Source organism: Suricata suricatta, chromosome 6, assembly GCF_006229205.1.
Source record: "Suricata suricatta isolate VVHF042 chromosome 6, meerkat_22Aug2017_6uvM2_HiC, whole genome shotgun sequence".
Taxonomy (NCBI): Eukaryota; Metazoa; Chordata; class Mammalia; order Carnivora; family Herpestidae; genus Suricata; species Suricata suricatta.
Window position 1 is genome coordinate 80,491,774 of NC_043705.1, and position 25,967 is coordinate 80,517,740.

Below are 25,967 nucleotides of genomic sequence, written 5' to 3' on the forward strand. Positions count from 1 at the left end.
CAGGTTATCAGGAAATCTGTGTGGCTTAGAGCACAGTTCAAGGATTGTTGAATGATGGTGATGTAAATAATAATTGCTGCTTACTGAATTCTTACTTTATGGTTGGCACTGTGCTAACAAGTTTTCAAATATTATCTCAATGTATTCAGAACAGCCCTGACAATTTGATATTATTATTAATTTTTCCAATGCTAAAACTGAAGATGAGAAATCAGTGAGATTAAGCCATTAAGTTGAATCTGTTCTCATTTGATATAATTATACTCTTTCCATATGCCATGATAATTTTACTTGGGAAGTAATAATGAGCTCTGACAGTATGGCATATCCTTCTTCATTACGTTGGCCATGAACTCCATTGGTTATGGGGACTTTTCTTTTGAACATTGCTAAGTTTCTGTTATGAATAATCTTGGGCTGCCTCGGTAGCTCAGTTAGTTAAGCGTCTGACTCTTGATTTCGGCTCAGGTTATAGTTTCATGGTTCATGAGATTGAGCCCCACTGTGGGCCCTGTGTTGACAGCGTGGAGCTTTCTTGGGATTTTCTCTCTCTCTCTCTCTCTCTCTCTCTCTTTCTCTCTTTCTCTCTCTCTCTCTCTCTGTCTCTCTCTCTCTCTGTCTCCTGCCCTGTGCCTGCTCACCTTTTCTTTCAAAATAAGTAAACATAAAAAAAAAAATCTTATTCATTAGTTCTTTTCCCGAATTTCACTCAGGTCTCCACTTGAGTTCGCTTTTTGTCATTTTCACCTGAAACTCATTGCAGTATAATGAGGAGATTTTTACCTCTCCAAATAGCATTTCCTGAGGTTGTATCCTGCTCAATTTGATTGTAATTGAGTCTTCAAAATATTGATCACATCGTATTTATAAACAAATCTCTCCTAGTGGGCATTTCTTCGGCCTATGATTACTTACTCAGTATTGATCCATATAAGTTCCAATTTAAGAAAGTAACATTATCTGATCTTATTGTCCAGTTTCAAAGTTTTCCCTTATTGAACAGTCTATTGGTACTTACATATTAATTACCTATTTTCAATAGTACATGGCACAGTTCTTTAAGATATTAATATACTATATGACATGTTTCTACAGGTGTTCCCTACCACCACTCCCCATTTTCTTGTGGTATTAATGTGGGTGAATTAGTTTGAAATTCCCTTTGGCGTAGATTTCAAGGGATAAAAGATCACAGTAAGATGACATGTGCCTATATAGTTCTTTAAAGAATTGGGGAAGTGTATTATCTTTATAGTGATGTATTGGAAGAATCTGGGGACTTACGTTATGCCCATTTCCTCAGTGACAGCTCACTCCTCAGTCCTCATCAGAATAGCTTTCTCTGACTCTAAAAACACAGCCCTCACAATATAAACACAGCTTCTTCCCAGATTGTTACCTTGATTTGATTTATTTTACCAAGGCACAGATATGACTTCAGCTATATTACATTTGAGATTTGAAGTAAATTGAGATTCTGCTTCAGTTATATTAATTCACTTTAGGCCCTGCACTTCTCAACCTAAGTGTCTGTACTCTGCGAAGTAGATGGCTTAGTTGTAAAATACAATGAATGCCATACATTATAACGTATTTCAAAACATCTTGAATTTGTTTTTTGCTTCCAAATATTTTCTTCCATTTTGCTAATGCTAACATTTAGTAACTATCATGACGACATGAAAAGCTGTTTGGTTTTATCATTCTGATGATTCTCAAGGACTTATAAGGGTGAAAATGAAAGGAAACAGAAGCGTAATTCATGTATAGTTTTCTTTCAAGGGTCTATTTCTTAAAGAAATTGAAATAATTTATATTTAATGTATTCTTTTTCAGTATTGTGCTTCTGCTAAGCCAAAAACAGTCTCTTGAAGAGCTGAAACAGTCAGTCCAGCAGTTGAGATGCACTGAAGCAAAGTTTACAGCACAGAAAGAATTACTGGAACAAAAAGTACAAGAAAATGATGGGAAAGAGCCTCCTCCAGTAGTAAATTATGAAGAAGATGCACGATCAGTTACATCTATGGTAAGCCAAAGAGTAATCAAATAAGAAACTTGAAAGAGAAATATCTAGGTAATAAATAAATACAAAATTAATTCTTTTGCTATGACAAATTATTATTCTTTTTAATATGTGAGCCCTGTTAAATTTGTTTGTGAATGCAAAATAGATTTGTCAGTCACATTAGGTTACCTGGAGAACACTTTTAGGAACTACCTGTAGAGTCCAAGGAAAAAGCTCTTCTTGGGCCTTCAAAACTGAATACAGAGACTGCAAATGTTTCTATTCCTGGAAGACAGAAGGAAGGCAAGGTGTTATTCTTAACATAGAAGTAAGAAATAAGGAAAAAGCTTTTTATTACTATTTTTTCTTAAGAACAATAGAAACAATTATTTTATTTGAGAACAATTATTTATTTGAGATTGATATGTTTATTGTTTTCACAATTATATTTGATTTTGTTTAAAAATAGATTTTTTCTTATATTCTTAAATTACAATAAACACATTCAAATCCACTAACTAGAAATTCAACTTCATTTTATATTTTCATGGCCTGTTTAACAATGACTAGTATAAATACTTTCCCTTCCCTTCCTCCCCCACCTCCCTCCCTCCCTTTCTTCTTTCCTTTTTTCCTTCCTCCCTTCTATCTTAGGTTGGTGGTTCTCACCAAGAGGGCAGTTTTGCCCTCCAGGGGGCATCTTGCAATATATCCAGATATTTTTGGTTGTTACAATTAGTGGTATCTGATGGGTAGAGGGCGCTGATGCCTCTAAACATACTATAGTGTACAAGACAGCCCTTGCATTCATATTCCCAATAAAAATGTATCCAACATAAAATACAAGTAGTACCAAGGCTAAAAAAGCCTTGAGGTATGTATGTCCTTGGCTTGCTTTTTCTGTGAGTAGCCGAATGTGGTCCATAAATAGAACTATCTTAGTTAATGATGCTATAGCTGATATTTTAGTCATTTTTAGTTTATGTGGTTCTGAATAGTACAGTTTGATTGTTAAACATATTCAGATGTTTCCATTAGAAGAAAGACAGTATTTGAAAATGCAATAAATGAATATGAAGTATTTCAATTATTATGGCTAGTCCCATTTTTGTTATTAATTGGGCCATATTATCCGCATATGTCATGATTTGAATTCATGGCGGTGCTCACCAGTACACTTACTCTTCAGTGGTGAATGCTCTTGTGGAAGAGTGCCTTGAGGAGCTGTACCTCTAGGATGGGCCACAGATTTTGTATTCTTACACGTGATTACATTGTATAATCAGAGTTAGGATTATAGTGTCAGGTTCTTAGATATATTGATGTTTATTTTTGGCTATATAATTCAATTAGAATGAAAGCCCATCTATTTATTTACAGAAATCTAAAAAAATTGTGGAGGCAGATAATAAAATCATCTCTGTCAGAGGAAACCATCATAATGTCCTTTTTTAAACCTAGGTCTGATTTTGGCCAAAATATCAAGGAGAGAATGATAAATATTAAGTACTGTGCAAAAATTCTCTACTGTGTGGGCATAAGTATGTTTCATTTATTCATTTGAGCAATATTTATTGAGTCAAGCACATTTCTAGATGGCTTGAAATACATCTGTGAATAAAACTAATTTAAAAAACTCTCTTGGAGATCACATTCTGTGGTGAGTGGCAGTTAAAAATGAGTTATATACTATTTTGGAAGGTGGTAAATGCCAAGGAATAGAAAAAGAGCAGGGTAGAGGGTTGGGGGGGTCCAGAAGTTGGGATTCAATTTTAAATCCAAGTCAGAATAACCATCATTGGGGAGTTGGCATTTGAACAAAGACTCGAGACAGGGAGCTACTAACCCCCTTAATTTCTGGAGAAAGATTACATTTCAGTCATAGGGTGCACCTGTTGCAAAGGCTGTAATGCAGGAGCATATTGGACTATTCAAGCAAGGTATGATTAAGGAAGTTTGAGTGGAGGGGAAGGTGAGAGTATATGGAATGAGATGAGAGAAGCATTAGAGAATAGACCTTGGAGCTTTTTGGACCATAATTAAGGATTATGGCTTTTCTCTGAGTGAAATGGGAAACCACTGGGGTGGAGAGTAATAACAGAGGAATCACATGCTCTGACTTTTTATGTAGATGGATTGCTGTGGCATCTATGTTGAGAATTTACTTCAGGGAGCAAGGATGGAAGAATGAGATTATTGCAGTAACCACATTATAGAAGATTATGATTTGAGCAAGGATGGTGTCATGGGAAGCAGCGAGAAGCATTTAGCTTTGGGATGTATTTTGAAGGTTGAGCCCAGAGGATTTCCTGTGGATTAAATGTGAGTGATGAGAGAGAATAGGCAAGAATGATTTTAAGGTTTTTAGCAGGAGAACTACAGGGATACAATTTGTTACAACTGCATGAAGAAATGATACCCAAGCCAGCTATGATGAGGTGGAGCATGATTTCAGTTTGTCTTACTTAAAAAACAAGTCATTGTCAGAATTTGGTATTTGGGCCTTGTATTTTAGGAGTGTGATTTGGACTGAAGATACAAATTTGAGAGTCTAGGATTCACATGTTATTTAAGATTATTTGAGTAGAGATGCCTGAGTGGCTCAGTTGGTTAAGCATCTGACTTCGGCTCAGGTCATGATCTCACAGTTGGTGAGTTTGAGTCCCACATGGGGCTCTGTGCTGAGAGCTCAGAAGCCTGGAACCTGCCTCAGATTCTTTGTCTCCTTTGCTATCCTATCAGGTAATAGTAATTTCCCACATGAAAAAGGGCCCTTTCCTGATTCTTGGTAACTAACTATGTATATATGCATTCTTTCAGAGGAGCTTCTGAAGTGTTTTCTAATTTTACTTGGGTTTTGAAAATCTTAGCTAGTAAATATTTTGTTCTCTGAGTGTGGTTTATAATATTTCCTTGTCTCCATGTGGGTGCTTCTGTGTCTCCCTGTCTTTCTGCCCTTTACCTGCTCATGCTCTGCTTCTTTCTGTCTCAAAAGTAAATAAACATTAAAAAAATAAAATAAATAAAATCATTTGACTATAGGTGGTCACCAAGTGCTCTCAAGAGGATAGAGAAGAAAAGAGAAATAAGAACTGAACTTTGGGGCCCTTCCAGTTAGGTGGTCCAGAAAAGGAGGACCCAGTAGGAGAGTAAGGAGTGACCAGTGAGGTATTAGAAAATGAAAGTAATTTGGTATCCTTCAAGTGTTCCAAGGAGAAATGAGTTCCAGAATTTGGGACAGGCTGAATTAAGGCCAAAGAAACCTTTGTACAAACTGCAGGATTTTTGGAACTTTTAATATCCATTGCCTGTGAGGGGAGATAGAGCATGGAATATAGTGTCTCTGAAAATATTGACCTAATTCATTTCAAAGAGTATTCTAAAGGGACCACAGTGAAATGGAATATGCTTTGGGAAATACTGAATTAGAAGATAAATCCTTTCTTATCTGATTGATAAACTGTTGACAGAGAAATGTGCTGATAATTCTAAAGGTGTTTTGTTTAAATGTTCTCTAAACCCAAGGATTATTTTATTTTGTTTTATCCTTCAATTTTAGCTCTGCAGGACAGAGGAATCTGCCTTTGGAGAATATTAGGAAGGTGAACACTTTGTTGGCTGTCCTTGGATACTCATGGAAATACCAGAATTTTCCAATTCCTGAGTATCATTAGCTGACTTTCCTATTTTTAAAATTAATTAATTAATTTAAAACTATCACCTTCCTTCATGTTTGTTTTTAGTTGTCTAGTTGTAAGAACATAAGTTTTCAATTGGTATCTGTTGAATTGAGGAGTTGGGTTTCTTTTTCATTCCAGAGTAATCTAGTTGTTTTACTTTATGATAGCAAATACTATGCACCAAATATAATAATTTTTTGAAGCTTTCTTATATGTTGGATATATCTAGAATTGATGACACTGTATAATGAGTTCTTACTTTTTAAATATGGTTAGCTATTCTGTAAGATAATTGCCTTTACTTTGATGTTTCTGAAATTGCATCTTTTTAAGCTCTTTTGCTAGACTAATATGCAATAGATGTTTATCTTCTCTGCAAATCTTACTGAGTAAGTTCTGCTTAGTTGAACAGCACTATCAATAAAATCCTGTTTTGTTATATTTGCAACCAACAAAATATATGGTTTGTTGACTAAATATTGTCTGTCATTATGACTCAATAGTAGTCCATTTTACTGTGGTGTCTGATACATTTTCAATTTTATAGTTAAACACTGAAATGGACTGCTCTCAGTTGAGGTTGACAGCATCATTGAAGCTTTTTCTGTTTTCATTATCAGGTACACTTTCTTTCCTTAAATACATAAGATCAATGTTAATTTGGAGACTTGCTCATCACTTACATTGAGAAAAGAACAAGACAAAAAGTCAGGAGATCTGAATTGAGCTTTGCCTCTGCTTTGTAACCACAGTCATTTTCCTATCCTTTCTGAGTTTTCCTGTCTGTAAAATGAGGAAGTGAATATATATCCATCTTGCCTGATAAGATTTCTATGACACTGAAATGAGATAATGTATATGACATATTATTAAAACACAGATTTTATTTTGTTTTTTTCTAATAATATACCTTAGTTTACATGTAAATTAATTAGTAGATACTCACTGAGTTATAAATTATAGGATTTTCTGCTGGATTATCTTATGTATTTCTTATTTATAAAGGCAAAGCCTTAATTTCTCTGAGTAGGTAGTACAGGTACGTGTACAAATAAAGGGGTCTTTGTGTCTCTTTTTTAGTTTCCCTGTTTTCTACCTCAGAGGTGACCCTACAGAAGCATTGATGCAAATGAAAACATAAATGTTCATTATATGCTTCCTGCTCTTACACAAATGGTAGTGTATACAACAATATCATTTTGTACTTTACTTTTTAACCTAGTATATCTTAGGTATCATTTCATAATAATGCATATATAGTTGCTTCCTTTTTCTTTTTCATTTGTTCAAATAACAAATATTTATTGTCAGACGACATATGTAATGTAGTTTGGAGGATGTAGTAGTGTACAAGATAAACACTTATTTCTGTTCTCATGAACTGTCCACTTTGTGGATACAGACAGACAGTTACTATATATATTAAATAGTAAATATATTAAATATTTAACATAATTAAATGTATATGTCAAATTGTGGTAAGTTCTTTGGAGAAAAATAAAAAAAGAAAGAAGGAAAAGGGTGTCTTTAAAAAATATATTTATTTATTTTTGAGAGGGAGAGAACAGGAGAAGGACCGAGAGAGAAGACAGAAAATCTCAAGCAGGCTCCGTGGTAATAACAGAGAACCTGATGCAGGGCTCAAACTCACAAACCATGAGATCATGACTGAGATGAAGTTGACTGCTTAGCTGATTGAGCCACCCAGGCACCCCGAGAGGTGTTTTTATATATGGAGTTGTCAAGGAAGCCTTTACTAATAAAGTGGCATTTATGCAAAGATCTGAAAGAACTAAGAGAGCAAATGATGAGACTTCCTGAGATGAGAATATTCCAGAGCAGAGTGAGAGAGAATAAATAAGAGTTGGGGCCAGAGGGGTAGTGGCATTTAGGTGGTACAGTCATGCAGAATATTGTAAAGACTTTGATGCTAAGTGTTAGAGAAATTAGAAGCCATTAAAGATTTTCAACACAGGAATGATAATGTTTACATGGTTTACACCCTTTTGTTACTATAAAGACTGCTTTGGTGACTGAGAACAATGCCAGTTATGGATGTTGATTATATTAATATTGAATTAATATATCAGTTTTGTAGATTAATAAATTTTTCTTCCAGCTTTCCTATGGCATGAATTGTATCATGCTGAACTTTCAGTGGCTTTGTAGGCCATTAAAATTATTAAATTATTCTAGGATCTGATACCTGAAGTATATTTATAGCTGTATGTTATACTTTGTGTTTATTTAGTGTATACATTTCTAATATATAAAACAGAGAAGTTAGGAGATGATTGTGATTAGGTTGCAAAAGCCTTGTTGACTTTTCCAAATGATGTAAGTCAGGATTCATTAAATTCACTAAACATCAGAGAAATGCCAATCAAAACTACAATGAGGTATTACTTCACGCCTGTTAGAAGGGCTATTACCAAAAAGATGAGAAAGAACAAGTGCTGGTGAGGATGTGGAGAAAAAGGAACCCTTGTGCACTGTTGGTGGGAATGCAAACTGGTTCAGCCACTGTGGGAAACAGTATGGAGTTTTCTCAAAAAAATGTAAGATAGAACTTATATGATCCAGAAATTCCATTTCTGGGTATTTATCTGAAAAAAACAAAAATACTAACTTGAGAAGGTATCTCACCCCAATGTTCATAGCAGCATTATTCATAATAGCCAAGATATGGAGACAACCTGAGTGTCCATCAATGGATTAAATATTTTTATTTAAGAGATAATATGTATATGTACACACACACACACATTTATATATATATACACATACAATGGAATATTATTCATGATAAAAAAGAATGAAATCTTGCTATTTGTGACAATGTAGATGGACCTTGAGGGATTATGCTAAGTGATATAAATAAGATAAAGAAAGATTATACCATATGATACATCTGGGAGTAAAAAATAACCAAAAAACTTAGCTCACAGTTACAGAAAACAGATTGGTGGTTGCCAGAGACAGGGGTGGGATATAGGCGAATGGGTGAAGATGGTCAAAAGGTACAGACTTAAGTTATTAAATATGTAATTCCTGGGTATATAATGTACATCAGGATAGCTATAGTTAGTCATATTCTATTATGTATTTGAAAGTTGCTAAGAGAGTAGATCTTAAAGGTTCTCAGTATAGGAAAAAAAATTTGTAGCTATTTTTGGTGATTGATGTTCACTAGACTTACTGTTATTATTTCACATAATACACAAATATCAAATCATACCTAGAACTAATATAATGCTTTATATCAATTATGTTTCAATTAAAAAAAAAGAATTCCTTTAAATACTCATTTTTTTTGGTTCATACAAATGAAGTCATTTCATATGATGGGCCAATTAACAGATGGTTCTAGTAATGTTCTTTTGCATGAGGCTGTAGTATCTTCAGGATCAGGTGTACAAAATCCTTGACATTTCAAAATGCTCCCAACTTATATTTTAACTACTGTCTATGCTCATATGACTATGCAATGTATATATTGGCCAAATCAAGTAAATAGTAATAGAAAAGTAATTTTTTCATTTATATATGCCTGTATGTCTATATGTGTGTATATGCATAACAAAACCAAATGAAAAAGCTGCTTTTCATTTATATATATGTATATTTATATGTAAAAAATATGTGTATATATTTCAAAATTATCTTTTAAATTATAGATTTATTAATATCTCAGCACAAACCAACAGCCAGAGGTTAATTAGCCCTAAAAGGAAAAGAATTAAAGGAGAAAGACAAGAATTAAATATCTACTATGATTAATAGGAATAAAAAGGCTTAATCACCCAGAGTCATTCAGTCATTTGGGATTCATCAAGTGTTTTATGATTACTTAGTACATGAATATTATTTTTGGGTTTTTCCTGGAAGGGTGGGTCAAAGATAAAATAGACTTAGACCTTGTCATAGGGTTTGGTGGGGGAGATGGACCAGAAGTAATTGGTTAATAATTAATAGAAAATTGAGTGCATTTTGACTTTAATGTATCCATGCATGAAAACATTTGAAGAAATTTAGTTGCATAGCAGTACCTAGATATACACTTAGCAGATGATTATAGAGGAGATGAATAGGTACAGAATTTCAAAAGATCTTTTGGCAGGTTATAATTGATGCCACTCAGTTAAAAAAATGGATTAAACATTGAAGTTGGTTTCTCTGAAATATTTCTCACTTTATAAATAATAATGGCAGTGATATTTTACCAGAGTGACAAAGTTTTTAGTGGTTACAGAGTTAATGATTGCAGTGTGTGACTGCACGTAAGCCCTTATAGAGTGTGCTCCAGCTGCAGGGCCTGGCTGCTTGGGTTTGATTCACTGCGCTAGCATTTAATAAGTGTGTGACGTTAGGCAAGTTAGGGACTTTCTCTACCATCCTTTCCCAATGTGCAACATGAGAGTTACAGTTTTATCTACTCTTGGGTTCACTGTGAGAAATGGTTAAGTTTACACTCAGAGCACATAGAATATTCTCTGCCACGTACCAAACTACTATTGTGTTTTTTTTTAATCATTTTTTGATGTTTATTATATTTTTGAGGAGTGGGGAGGGGCAGAGGAAGAGAGACAGACAGAATCTGAAGCAGGCTCCAGTCTCTGTGCTGACAGTACAGATACGGGGCTTGAACTCACAAACCACGAGATCATGTCCTGAGCCAATGTCCGTCGCTCAGTTGCCCTTAGTCAACTGAGGCACCCAGGTGCCCCCTACTATTGTCTTTTAAAAGCTGATACTTGACTGTTTGAATGTCACAGAAATGATCATGATTCAATGCGTGTGCCTATTCTTCTGCTAGTCTTTATTCCTTAGTCATTTAAAAATATTTTTATGAGTGGCACCTGGGTGGCTCAGTCGGTTAAGCCTCTGACTTCGGCTCAGGTCAGATCTCACGTTCGTGGGTTCGAGCCCCACATCAGGCTCTGTGCTGACAGCTAGCTCAGAGCCTGGAGCCTGCTTCTGGTTCTGTGTCTCCTCCTCTTTCTGCCTCTCCCCCTCTCATGCTCTGTCTCTCTCTGTATAAAAAATAAATAAAAAGTTAAAAAAATTATTAAAAAATATTTTTATGAGAGCCAGCCACATTTTATTTTATTTTATTTTATTTCATATTTATTTATTTATTTATTTATTTTGAGACAGAGAGCCTGAGTGAGGGCAAGATGGGGAGAGGCAGAGGAGAGAGAGAGAATGCCAAGCAGGCTCTACGTTGTCAGCACAGAGCTCAGTACGGGGCTCAGTCCCACAAACTGTGAGATCATGACCTGAGCCAAAATCTGGAGTTTGATGCTTAACTGACTGAGCCACCTAGGTGCCCCATTCCTTAGTCTTGATATTATTTTTCATTATGCATAAATGTGTTCTTTTAAAAATGCATACTATTCATTTTTAGATGATAGATAAGTTTGGGATCTACTCATTACCTAAAGTATGTTGTCTTTTGGTCACAATAGATTACAAAATATATTTAAAAATATTTATTTATTTTTGAGAGAGAGTGTGAGAGGGGGAGTTACAGAGAAGGAGAGGGGGGACAGAGGATCTGAATTAGGCTCCACGCTGACAACAGAGAGCTTGATGTGGGGCTCAAACATACGAACCATGACATCATGGCCTGAGCCTGAGTCAGACTCTCAACTAACTGAGCTACCCAGGTGGCTTAATTTTAATTATATAGGATTTATGTATTGACATAAATAGAGTTGACCACCAAACCTTTTTTTTTTTTTTTTGAAAGATAGAGAGATCGAGTAGGGGGAGGGGTGCAGACCTAGGGAAAACTTAAGCTTGCTTAGTGTGGAGGCAGATCCCTTGACCCTGGGATTATGACCTGAGCTGAAATCCATAGATACTTAGCTGACTGAGCCACCCAAGCACCCCCACCTAACTTTTAAAAAGAAATTTTTAGTGTTATTAGTTTAATTATTTGAAGCTCACTTTTTCCTTTTCCTACACTATTAAAGTTTGTGTTTAAAATTTTGCACAAAGCATTTTTATAAAAGTATCACTTACAGTCATATTTTAATGCGAGTTTCCTTTTATAGTTTAATGTGAATGAAAGAAAAAATCCTTAAATACCATTTTATTTGATTACTATTTATTCATTCATGAAACAACAGTTTACTTTTAAGTTTGCAATTATGGAAAATTAACAGATTTCAATACATTTGACTTTTAAAAATAACTCTTCTTGAAAATTTATGCAATACTATTATTCATTCTAGCAGTTGAGATCTGGTTTTATTCATATTTCTTTTGTCCCTTTCTGGCAGTATTATTTAAAGGTTCTTTTTGTAGTAAAAGGGCAGGATGGAGGAACAGGGATTTTGACTGAAATCATTCTGAGTTTATTTACCTTTAGGTGATTTTTATTCCCCTCCCCCGCCCCGTCAGTTTCTTCATCTGTAAAATGTGGTTATTAGAATGCATCTTATAGAATCCTTACTAGTACTAAAGAATGAATGCAAAGGCAAAGGCATGTTATAGAGTTCTAGACATAGTTAGAAAGGTGCTTGGTGTACATTTGGTTCTTCTTCCTTTTCTTTCCTGTTTTGTCTTTTCTTTCTCTCTTTTGTCTCTTCCACCTTTACCCACATTTCTCCTCCTTTCTCCTTTGCTTATTAATACAATTAACCAACTTCTACGAATATTGTACACCATGTACGGAGACACCTGGGGATAGTAGATAAAGACTCTTGCATTCATCGCACTACATTTAGGAGGCAGAAAATGACGATAAACAACTGATTGACAAGAAACCATCTGAGTTAAATGCTGTGATGAAATTGACCATCAGTATTCCTTAGGCTTAGCCCTCAGCCATTGGTTTTCAGTCTTTTCTTTGTAGTCATGTACCTGTGGGCTTTTCTCCCCTTCTGTCATGATTTAGACTACAGATGATAACTCTCGAATCTTCATTTCCAAGGAAATTGGGAATACAGTCAACATAAAGATGAAAAATGAAAGCTGAGAAATTAAGGGACTTACACAAGTTCACAAAAAAAGGTTGAATAGGAAAACATTTCAATTTAATGGGGCACCTGGGTGGCTCAGTTGGTTAAGCATCCGACTTCTGCTCAGGTCATGATCTCACAGTCTGTGGCTTCAAGCCCTGGTCAGGCTCTGTGCTGATAGCTCAGAGCCTGGAGCCTGCTTTGGATTCCAGGTCTCCCTCTCTCTCTGTACCCCTCCCCTGCTCTCTGCCTCTCTCACTCAAAATAAAGACATAAAAATTTTTTTAAAGTATTAATAATTTGATTATTATTCCCATATTAATTCGATTTTCTTCCTGTGATCCCCACCCCACCCTCAAATTAACTGTTTATTTAACTGGCATTCATTCTTTGTTAATTAAAAAAAAGAAAAAAAGGGACTCATGCATGGCTCAGTCGGTTAAACATCCCACCCCTGATTTTGGTTCAGGTCGTGATCTGTGACACTCAGCCCTGTGAGCACCAACAGTGCAAAGTCTCCTTGGGATTCTCACTCCCTCCCTCTCTGCCCTCCTCCTCTGCTCACTCTTTCTCTCTCTCTGTCAAAAATAAGTAAATAAACATTAAAAAAGACAAACAACTTTCGGGGCACCTGGGTGGCTCATTTGGTTAAGCATCTGTCTTCAGGCTGGTCATGATCTCAAGGTTCATGGTTTTGAGCCCGCTCGGGCTCTGTACTGACAGCGCATAGCCTGGAGCCTGCTTCGGATTTGGTGTCTCCCTCTCTCTCTGCCCCTCCCCCGCTTTTGCTCTATTTTTCCCTGTTTCAATAATAAATAAACATAAAAAATAATTGAAAAAACTAAAACCGACTTTGGACTACTATAATATAGATTAATGCAAATATATTGTTTGAAAACAAAAGAATTTAATTATTTGAAGGAAAAGGCTATTTAGTTGTATAACTAATTTGTCATAATAATTGTGAATGATAAAATTGCTAAAAATGTCTGTTTATAAATGAATACAGTTCCTCCTTTTCTCCTAAGGTTTTGTTTTTGTTTTTACACCCATTGAAAATAAATCAATTAAAAAGCAACTGCTTGGCATATAAACCATTGCATCGCATGTTCAGGACATTATTTTTAAAAATTTTAAATTATTTCATTTCCTTTAGCCTGAAAAACATTACTGCAGACTCTACAATTTATTTTCTACTTAATTAAGCTGAATAACATTTGTCTTAAAATTTATATGTGAGAATGTTGTTATTTTTTGAATTGTGAGAAGTTTGACTTTGCATATAGAGAAGAATTTGTATTTCTCTCTAAAGTCTTTTGTTGTAAATATTGAAAATTATTTTATGATATTAATTTTTAACTTTAATTGAAGGATTTCATAAAGAGAATGTGTGCATATTATTATTTATGGATTCGTTTGGTGCCTAATGAAAGAATTTTTTTTAGTTTTTTTTTTAGAATATAACACTATTTTTTAACATATGCAATTATTTTCCATCAGTAGTTACGACACTCCAAACAGAAAAGCAAAGTAAGAAATCAAAACCCCCACTTCTGTTTCATGTAATTAGACTTATACAGAAACTAGAAGGTTAAGTAACAACTAGTTAATCACCTAATTTCACAGCTAACTGAAGTGGCTATGTATCATAGAAAGAATTTTAAATCCTAATAATTTTTTTCTCTTAGTATGGTGTTCTGCCAAAAATTGTTTATAGTGTTAATATTTGAAACAGTAAGACCCAACTGTTAATTTTTAAAATCATTGGTTTATTTTGCAAATCCCAGTGGAATGATAAGATCTTAGATTTAAGAAAGGTTTTCTCTGTCAATATATCTAGAGATCTTTTAGAGTTTAATTCTTCCAGATAAATTGGTTTTAAAGTTGCTTAAAAGTCACTTAATTCTTGGAAGAAGAAACAATTCAATAAGATAGAATGATTCACACTTAAGTGGTTTACTATGTGGTAGAGGTTTCATGGGGGCTATATGAAGAATATAAATAAATTTAGATCCTTTGATTTGCCCTCATTTTGAAACTTGAATGAATACTGTCATCCTGATGATAACACTTGAATAACTAGGAGGGTACGTTTGTTTAAAACAGCATAGCTGAGGGGCGCCTGGGTAGCTTAGTTGGTTAAGCATCCAACTCTTAGTTTTGGCTCAGGTCTCATCATCTCATGGTCAGAGCCCTGAGTTGGTCTCTACGCTGAGCCTGTTTGGATTCTCTTTCTCTGTGCCTCCTTGGCTCTCACTCGCCCTGTCTCTCTCTCTCTCAAAATAGGTAAATAAATTTAAAAATAAAGCAGCATAGTTAAGAAACAGGCTTATTCAGATAGACTAATATAGAAAAATAGTCCAAAGAAGCTTTTATTTACATAGGATGTTAATATAAGAATATGACTATTTAAAGGCAAACAAGATTATTCTATACATTTGATAAATACTGATTTAGATCATGAGGTCATGCCACATAAAAAATAAGTTTCAGATGTATTACTCAAGTAAAAAAAATAAAGGCACGAAATGTGAGTGAAAAGTTTTCTATGTTGAAAAACAAACTGAATTAAAAATTGGAGTAAAAACTGGGAATTTGTGCTGCAAATATGTCAAAGGACTAATATTTTTAAATGTAGAAGTGAGTCACCCAAATTGGTTTATAAAATAGTAAATTATAAGTGGGTAAAGAATATCAATAAGAAATACATAATAGAAAAAATATAAGCTTTAATAAAATTTCAATCCCAGTAATGAAAATAATGATTAAGAAATGAAATTAGAAAATAATTATTTAACTTGCCTGTCACTATCCACAGTGGCCTCCTTCCAACCTGTCCTCCATACTCTAGTCAAAGTCATCTCTTAAAATTTCAAACAAGAATAAGTCTGCTTATATTGAGAATGGCTAAAATGGCTAAAATGGCTTCTTATGACTTTTAGTCTACAAACCAGTTTCTCTAAATGGCCTGCCTAAAGGCCTTGTATTGTTGGATCCCAACCTTGGACTCTGACCAACCAGAAACGGATGCTGGTCATAACCACCAGATGTGTCTCTATAGAAGGAAGAACAGAAAAAGAAATGAAGATATAAGGTGTGGAGTCCTGGGAGAAAAATTTTGGGGGCAGTTCAGGGGCTGACTGTATTAATCTAGTTTAATTATAAGCTGTTGAAGAAAGTAGTAAGTTTTATAAGAAGCTCTCTAGTGTGGTCTGAAATCACACAGATGAAGCAATTTTCTTTCAAGTGTGGTCTGAAATCACACAGATGAAGCAATTCTCTCTGCTAAGTCCCAAGTTAGGAATAGTAGAATGTGATGCTGAAGCTAAGCATGAATAAGCCTCGTTGGAGATGAAGGCATCCAAAGAACTTTGAGGCTTTGGGCATAAAAATTCATGATAATGTTAGGGATTGAGCTGGAAAGAAACTAATCATAAGCCACTTGCGAAGACTTCAGTAAATGAGGGCGAATGTGTGAGAGTGAAAATGTCCTGGCTTCATTTATGCTGTTATTATAAATACTTCATCTCTTATAATAATTAGAGATGGTGATGCTTAACACCGTATCTGACAAAGAGTAGATGCTCAATAAACTTTTCTTCAGTATGCCTAATGTTGGGAAATGAAACTATCAGTGGCTAGCTTCTAGTTTTTAGAAAAATCCTGGGCTCTGTCTTTGCATTTTTGGATATATAAGCATCAAACCAAATACCTACTTACATAATGTAGAGGGGAAAATTATTCCAGACTATGCTTTAGAAAGTAATGAAGTCTATAGAACACTGATGGAAAGGAAAGAATGCAGAGAAATAGTCTTGACCAGTGTATTTATTACTTCTAGATTGGCGAAGGCAAAATTTTAGCATTTTGAATCATTTAAGCAGGGCCAAGATGCTCTATGTCCTCAATAATATCTTAGTCCCTACAACCATTTAGAAAACTATTTTGCAATCCCTACTAAAAACAGACATGTGCACACCGTGTATCCTAGTACATTGGCTGCTGGGCATAGATCCAATAGAAATGAATACATAGATTACCCAATGGACATGTATAAGAATATTTACAGGAGCACTAATAGACCCAAACTGAAAACTTTCAAATGTCAATACTAGAATAGATAAATTGTAGAATATTTACCTATCTATTGGAATATTCTGCAGTAATGAGAATGAACAAATTAAAACTACATATAGCAGTATGGATGAATCTTACACACTTAATATTGAGTGAAAGATACCAGACAATATGTGTTTTATGATTTCATTTATATGGAGTTCAAAAAGAGGCCAAACTAATCAGTGATACTAGAATTTAGGATAGTGGTTATCCTTGGTGGGGTTAGGGGCAGTGACTAAAGGCATACAGTAGACTTCTGGAATACAAAAATGACTTGTTTTTTTGATCTGTGTTCTGGTTACAGGGGCCTTTTCAATTTGAGAAAAAAATCATAAACTGTACACTTTTTATTTGTATATCTGTTGTGTACATCTTGGACTTCAACTAAATATTGAGAAAAAATTTTTTCCAATTTAGCATGGGACCAGTATGAAAGCATACTCAACTCTATATGTGTATGTTAGTTTTTGTCTGTGTGTTAGGCTGTTTATGGCTGTCTTTTCAGAATTACTTGGAAGGAGGGGTAGTGCTTTTCAAACTACACAGACCATCCTTTTGTCTCCCTGTCACCTATTGCCTTCTGATATAATATTTCTTTTGGGACCATACACCTACCTCTCTTCCTTTCTCTTTTCTTAACAAGCTATAGTTAACTATAATGTTTGTTGAGAAGGTGTTGTGTCTTTCAAGTCTCTTGGCTTGAAAAAAATTTGCTTGAAGTCTATTGGGAAAAGGATGTTGCCTTCAACAACTCTTTTAAATTCTGACTGCCTCTTGGGAAAGTAGCCTATTAAACATTGTGAGCTATTAATATATACCTCAAATCATGGGCTTAGAGAGCTGAAAAAAGTAGGAATCACCTTGGAAAATGGGTATTGCAAGCATGGCAGTTCTAATTAAGAGGCAGCCTAGTGAGTGGGTGTGGTATTGGAAAGGAAATTTAGAGATGGTGAATATGAATTTAGTCTATTTCACAATTTTGTCTAAGCCTGCTATTCACTTTTCAAAAGTGCTTTAGATTGAGAGAAGTATCTGGACAAAAAAAAAGAATAGAGAATGCAAAAGAAACGGTCTTAAAAAGTCGGAAAGGAGAACCAACTCCTGTAGGATAGCCATAATGTGAGGGGGCTACAGGTGGAAACAAATGGCTTAGCAAGGGCACGAAGGATGTGGAGAAGGCGGGTAATGTGGGAGGTAATTGGAATGAAGTAGGCTGTGGATTATGAAGGGTGGCTAGTTTCAGAAGTCGGTGACCAAAGGACTAAGAATAGGATTGGTAGAGATAGAAGCACAGGCAGAATCCAGTGGGTTCCCACTTGGCAAGAAAAAGCTTTGGTTGCTTTTGAGAAGTTTAGTTAATCTAGTAGTCACTAGAATCTTAGTTGTTCCAAATAGACAGAAAATACTGAAACTGTGGCAGTTTAAATAGTTTATGTTCTTTTTCTTTTCTTTTTTTACATATTAAATCTAGTCTCTATGGAGCCAGAACATTGTTCTCATTCCACAAAGGAGTTTGTGGGTTTGACAAAGGGATAAGTTAGGCTCTTGCAATTAAAATTTGATTTTGGAGGGAATTCCTTTTTCCTTCCATCCTTTGTCTCTAAGACTGTTAAGGAATAATCAAGAAAGGAAAAAAAAAGAGAGAAAGATCAGATGAGGGGAGAACAGAAATGAAACAGGTGAGGGGAAGAAGCTAAACAGAGGTGAAGAACATTAAATATAGAAAGGGACAAAAGAAAAATACAGAAATAAGAGGTAGGTCAAAGTTGAAAGAGAAGGGGACTAGGAAAAACCACTGACAGAGGAGAGCACATGAAATTAAAACAAAACTATTGAAGCAAGCTAACTTAAGTGTGTCAAAATTTTTGCTTTAAATAGTTAAGTAAAATCTGGGGTGCCTGGGTGTCTGTGTTGGTTAAGTGTCTGACTTCAACTTGAGTCATAATCTTGCTCTTCGTGAATTCGCCTTGCTTCGGGCTCTGTGCTGACAGCTCAGAGCCTGGAGCCTGCTTCCAATTCTGTGTGTGTCTCTCTCTCTCTGCCACTCCCCTACTCATGCTCTGTCTCTCTGTCTCTCAAAAAGAAAAAAAAATTCTATAAAATCTATCAGTGGATACAATTTGTGGTTTAGATACTCAGTAAAATTCTTTCTTATATTTTCAAGTTTTAAGTCAAGAGCCAAATTGTAATAACTTTAGAAAACTGGTTTCTATCTAGTTATTTGACTAACACCATATTAAGTTATTCATTCCCAAATGTTTTTATTGGGTGGTATTTAAGAGGAAAATGTTACCATGGACCGTTTTGACATTTATTAATGTATTCCCTCCCAAAAGAAATCTGAGATATCATAATTTATTATGGCATTTGTGAGTAGAAGGTATGGATGAGCATAGACATTCATTATACATAAAGTTACTTCGATTTGCTCTTATGTCACAGTTATTTAGATAGAGCTTATGTTAGCAATGTTTAATTTTTACAGATATCTATACTTTTTGATATTATGAGCCCTTTTCAGTTTTATTACTTATAAAATATTCATAGTCTTTGACATTTATTAGTCTTTAGTGCAGGTGTACTATTAGAAAAAAATTGGTAGATAGCTCTTACCACATTCACTCATGTTTAGATAACAGATGAAAATCAAATCATCTTGAAAACTCTTACTGAGTTCCTTCTTGTCTTCCCTTAGCGCATAATAGAATTATATAGACTTTCTGTAACTATAATCAATTCATATCATAATTGGTGTTTTCAAAGACTTAATTTCTAAACTTAAAATATAGAAACTGATTGAACATAGGGTTTTATATTTCGATCAGGTGGTCTTTTTTAGTATAATACAATGAATATTTCGTATCATCCTTTATTTGTATAATTGTCATTTATTAAACATGTATTTAATCAGAAAGGCTTTTTGCCAGTCTATCTTGATAATAATGAAAATCTATGAAGTTTCTTTTTTTAATTTCAGAGACTAACAGTACAGTACACTATTCAAACATGTTGATTTTGACCTTTCACTAGCTATTGCACTCACCAAGAGAAGTTAATACTTAGGCACTTTCTAACGTCTTATGATAGCATACAATTTAGAGGTCTCCTTTTAATTTAATGATTCCTTATTATAATTCAAAAATAGTGCTAGGGAATGAAAGCATAATTATTTCTATTTTGAAAGATATACGATGCTTTTTTTAAGGTGATGGAGCAAATTGTGCAGATAACCTAAGATATTTGGTATACGAGAAGTAAAACCAGCCTGGACTAGACATACTGTGAAACAACACTGGTCTTCTGTTCTTCTTAGGAATGCAGAAACCTTATTTAATTTGTGTCTGCCTTTCATGATAGGCTTTTTGGGTGATTTTTAGGGATGTTGCCTCTTTGCCAGCTCGCAAAGTCGAAGTCAGGGACAGCTTTGACTTTTAGCAGCTTACAACATGATTTGGGATCCAAATGATAAAAACCAAAGAACATGAGGGTGTCTTCCTGTGTCCTTCCAGCTTTCCTTAGAGCCCTTCAGCTGATCGGCAGGAATTGAAAAAGATCTGATGCGTTAGGGTTCAGCAGTATCATTTCTAAGAAGGGTAACCCAGGAACACCTGGGTGGCTTTGTGGGTTGGGCATCCAAGTCTTGATTTTGGCTCAGCTGTTGATCTCAGGATTGTGGAGTTGGGTTCTGCATTAAGCATGGATCCCTTTAAGGATTTTCTCTCTTTCTCTTTTTCTCTGGAAAAAAAAAGAGCCTTAAAAAAAAGGCAGCCCATTAGAATCATCATGTGCAGGGGACTGAAGGTCACAGGGGGCACGATGTCACCAATTATAAGTTATCAGGTTTATGTCTTAAATTGTTAGGAGAAAAGTCTGTCAGCCTCTGGGACTGTGTAAACTGCAGGTTACAAGGCTTTTCATATAGATTTATATTTGCTCGTTTATATGCTTATGTTCATTCACTCATTCATTCATTTTCTGCCTTGGTCCCCTGAGTATTTGAGGTAGCTAAAGGTGACAAAATTCAGCAAAATGTAAACAGAAACTAAAATCAGAACCAGGAAAAATAGAGGTTGTAACACGTTATCAAGACTAGGGGAAAGACTAAATAGATCATAGCGTGTAGTTACCTCACTAGAGCTATTATTTTGTCTCTAAGCTTCCCAAAGGCCAGAATGAAAAAGGAGATAAAGTCATATAACACTTACTATTAAATAAAAGAAAGCATGTCACATTGCAGGGGAAGCAAAGCTTTTCATTGCATTTAGCTCTAATAGAATTTCTTACTGGAGGGCTTAACACTGACTTCTGCAGTGACAGTGCCCTTGACAGGATCACCACAGCTAATGCAGGAAGGAGATGCATAATGCCATCTCTTGCAGAATCTAGAATCCCTCAGTGGAGGTGGAGGCCATAACACCAAAATCAGTCCTGTGGGGGTCTATGAATGCAGCTCTTTATAAACTGCATTTATCCAAGAAGTTCTTGTTTGAAGGTGAATATGTAAGATTAGAAGAATTTACTGGTAGATTTATTTGCTGTTTTTTTTTTTTAAATTGAAAACCTGTTCTTTTCTTTGAAAGTTATTGGAAATATTTTATATATGAAAATAATTTGTATATGTTTGTGAAAATATAACCTCCATAAAATTTTTTGAACCTTATTTCTTGTTATGATTAAAAAATATTACTGATGATTAAAGGGAAGTTGTCAAACTTCAACTTTTGCTTGCAATTTTTATGATATGCTCTATTTATTAATGTCTTAATGTTTTCCACCTCATCATTCTTAATTTCACTTTGTAATTTTTTTTGTTGGGTTTAGGTATGGTCACTCTTTGTGCAGACTTTAAAGTTAAATAGTTTAAAAAGGCTACAATTCCAACTATTATATGAAACGTGTTCCATTTTGGAGTGGAGGAAGTCGTTTTCTTTTTCCTTTTGTTTCTTTTTTAAAGGGTCATTTTATTATAATTAGTCTTTTTATTTATTTATTTTTTTTGAGAGAGAGCATGAGTGGGGAAGGGACAGAGAGAGGGGGGCAGAGGATCTGAAGTGGGCCCTGCACTGACAGCAGCAAGCCCAATGAGGGGCTCCAACTCACAAACTGTGAGATTGTGACCTGAGCCAAAGTCAGATGTTCAACTGACTGAGCCACCCTGGGCCCCCGGAGGGAGTAGTTTTCTAAACTATTATAAAAATCTATTGCAATTCAGAATTTAAAATTTTTCAAGAGATCAAAAGGCACTTGATTTGGGTCATAACCTTTGGCACTGTAAAGTCTCTAATATATCATTTAAGGAAAATTACTAAAAGAAAGGAACTGATGTATGCTAGACATAAAAAATTGTTACTGGCCAATAATACTGCAGGGAAGGTATTATTCCTACATTTCATATGAGAGTATTGAAGCTTAAAGAGGTTAAGGGATTTGTTCAGAATCAGAGTGGCAGATTCAAACTCAAAATTTTCTGACTGTATAGCTTAAAATCTGAGTAGTGTTGCCTGTTTGCTAAACAGACTTGTAGTCAGAGAGAAATTAGTTCAAATCCTCTCTATTAAATATATGACCATAGGCAAAGTTACACAATCCCTCTAAGCTCAATTTCGTTATGGGTTAAATGTGGTAAGTCATAGAAACCTCACAGAATTATTTTGGAAATTAATGAGATGTTTGTATAAAGTAGCACAGTTCCTGGCTTGTAACTAAACTCAATAAATGGTAGCTTAAAGGAAAGAGTAAGTTAGCATGATATCTCCTAAGTGAGTTTTTTCAGTATACTTTGGTTGGAGGCTATATTTCACTGTAACATATTGTAATTATTTTTCATAATATAATACTTAAAGGTAAGAAATTACCCAACCTAAAGCTACGAAATTACCAGCAGGTGGAGCTCAGTGTCAGAGAAACCAAATTTCTGAAATTGGGATATTTTTCACTCTCTGTTTTAAAAATAAAACTAAATAAATGCATATTGTTTTGAAATTTTTGTGTGACAGTTTTCTATTTTTAACATGCCTGCCAGAAGTCATCACCCTGTGACATAGTTCTTAAATATGTAAAGATAATGCTTAGTTATTGGTATTATAATGAATTCTTTGTTGTATCATGACTGTTCACATGAACGAGTAAGATGTGTTTGAAGTGAACTTCATTTGTACAGATTGGCTTAGAATTTGATAATTTCATTTAGTAATTGGACTGACAATCTCAAATTTAACTGGTCCAAATGTGCCACTCTCACAGTTTTCCACTTCTTAGTAATGGTATCGCTTGTAATCAGGTGCTCAAGCCAAAATCTTGGGAATCTCTTCGTGTTCATGTTCACTGTTTCTTAAATCTCACATCCACTCCATCAGCAAGTTTTCTTGCTGCCACCTCCAAAATAAAACCCAAATCCCACCTCCTGTAAGCATCTCCACTGTGATCATCCTAATAAAAAAATAACATAAATTGTGGCCTGGACTACCTGCTTGTTCCCTTGCTCTTCCTCCATTTTATTTTCTGTACAGTAACTAGAGTGATCTTATCTGTCCCCTGCTTATGACCCTCCAGTGGCTTCCCTATGTAACCAGCAAAGAATTCAAATTTCTTATCATCACCGAAACTACACGATCTTCTCCCTACCCGTCTCTTCCCAGTAGAGTCTGCCTCCTTCTCATCTCCCACAGTCGAGCTTTTCTGACCATGTTGCCCCTTACTTGCCAAGCTTCTTCTCATCTCAGGGCTTTTCAGTTTTCTCCTTCTGTAATATTCTTTCACCAGTTTGTCATAGGACCAACTGTCTTTTTTCCATAATTTCAGGTTAAATAGCATTCTTTTGAGATATCTCTTACTGCTGTAGCTCTAACGGGCTCTCTTATCTGTCTGCCCCTGCCATCATTATTTATTCTGCTGCCCCTTTTCACTTCCTAGGGAGCACTTACTTCTAGTGTATTTACTCCTCCTCCCCCTCCTATTTTGTTGGCTAACATTTACTATGTAGTAGGATTCTTTTGAGCATTTCTATGCATTACATACTTTAATATGTGCATTTATATGTAGTAACTCATTTACTTATGGTATTTGTTTATGTGTATGTCTTTAGCATCTATCTTCTTCCTCTGTAAGTCCTGCCAGCTTCCTGAACCATAGCTCCAAGAAGACAGGCATTTTTGTTTTGTTTACTGCTGTTTCCTTAGCTTTGTTCAGTACTTGGCACAAAAAACAGAGTCTGTAAATATTTTTTGAGTACTGGCAAGCTCTTACAACCCGTAATAACAAATAGAATCATCAAATATTAAAATAGTCTCCTAGGGAAAAGAGAACATTTTCTAAGGAAGAAATCATGCCTGCCTGATTATTCTTAGGGTTCTTTTATATGAAGATAATAGAGCATAAACTCAGGTTTTAGAAAAGACTTTGACAATGCTCTTTACCAGAGATGACTAAATAGTAAGTCACCATTGGATGGGAAATATGCTTTTAGCATGACCCAAGAAAAGTGTCAGAAACCAAAGGGTAAGAATAAATATATATTTAGTTAACTGGAAAAATTAAAGATCAAGGTGCTTCAGCAATTAATAATCACATCTATTATGGGTTGAATCGCATCCTGCAAAAAGAGATCTTAATATCCTAATACCCAGTACCTTTAAATATGACCTTATTTGGATGTGATATATAGATGTAACGAAGTTAAGATGAGGTCATCAGAGTAGGCTGTAATCCAATATGACTGGTGTCTCAATACGAAGAGGAGACACTGACCTACAGAGAATACAGCCATATGAAGACAGGGGCAGAGATTGGAGTTATGCTGCCATAAGCAAAGGGTTGACTGCAGCTCCCAGAAGCTATTAAGATACAAGGAAGGATCCTCCTCCAGAAGTTTTGGAGGGAGCATGGTCCTGCTGACACGTAGATTTCAGACACTGAGCTCTAGATCTCTGAGAAAATAAATTTCTGTTGTCTAAAGCCCAGTTTGTGGTACTTCATTATAGCAACTCTAGGACATTAATACAACATCCACTGTGTTTGTTATCTTTATAAGTGTTCTCGAAGATTGCCTGGTGAGGTCTCTAGAGGACACTAAAATTTTCTATTCTGAAAAGCAAAACCAATGGGTATTGGATAATCATAGGAGACATACCTGAATTAGCTTTCCTCGGCTAAACCAAGAAGCAAGAAATCTAGCTGCCATAGATTTTATATTCCTTGACTGTGAACATCAGTTTTGATTTATTTTATCTGCAAGATTGTTTCCAGATTTAAATTTTGTAATTTTTATAGTCTATGAATTTATATGCCAGGTACCTAGTAAATGCTAAATGAATATTGAAAGAATAAATGAATGAGACCAAACAGGAAATAAGAGATCAAGGTAGGAAATATAGGTGAATCTGTAGATGTAAAAATGTGAATTATGTTTAAAATGATCTAGGGGGAAAATGAGACCAAGGAAAACTATTGAGAATTGGTATGTACTGTTTCTTGAGTATATCAACTCTATGGCAGAAAGACAAAATCAGTAAGTTGCTGATACACCCTTTGGGACTCTTTCTTGGCAACAGCATACTTTTGGCGAGGTAGAGCAGAGACCTACCTTAAGTAACATGGTATAATGGTTACGTGCATGGATTCTGGAGCAGAGTAGCTTGGGTTTGAATTGTGGGTTAGCCACTTACTGGCCATGTAACCATGGCAACTCTGTGCCACCAAGATTTCTTGCTTCAGTTTTCTCATCTGTAAACTGGGGTTTATAACAGAACCTATCCAATCGGATTATTATAGGTGATTAAGTGAGATAATCCACCTAAAATGTTTAGAACAATGACTGGCTCATAAGAAGCTCCCTAGCCCATGTTGTCTATTATTACTTATTAGAGCAACATTTTATGTAATTATTCTCAAAATGTAAAATAGAAGACTTTCCCTTGATGGATGTGATTGAAAGGTGAATTGTTATGGACAACAAAGTCAAAATGTGGGTATATTTAAAATAGAAAAAGAGGAAATTATACAAAGAGGTAAATTTTATTCTTTTTATTTATTTTTAAATTACATTGACTTAGAAAGGGAGGCTGAGGGCTTAAAGGAGGAGATGTTATGACAGAATTATGAACCCAGGAAAGTTTTGCTGAGTAAGACTTTTGTATAGCAGGTTTTTCTTGCTTTCCCTTTTTTTCTTATTTAAGAAACAATTAATTTAAAAGCCCT

General features: G+C 35.0%; 1 protein-coding gene across 1 annotated transcript in view; it reads left to right on the forward strand.

Annotated features, from left to right (window-relative positions):
- FER (FER tyrosine kinase) overlaps positions 1–25,967 on the forward strand; it is a 401,294-nt gene that overhangs the window by 104,085 nt on the left and 271,242 nt on the right. The window contains exon 9 of the mRNA XM_029942680.1: positions 1,837–2,026. Coding sequence (XP_029798540.1) covers positions 1,837–2,026 — 190 coding nt within the window. The remainder of the gene's footprint in view (positions 1–1,836; positions 2,027–25,967) is intronic.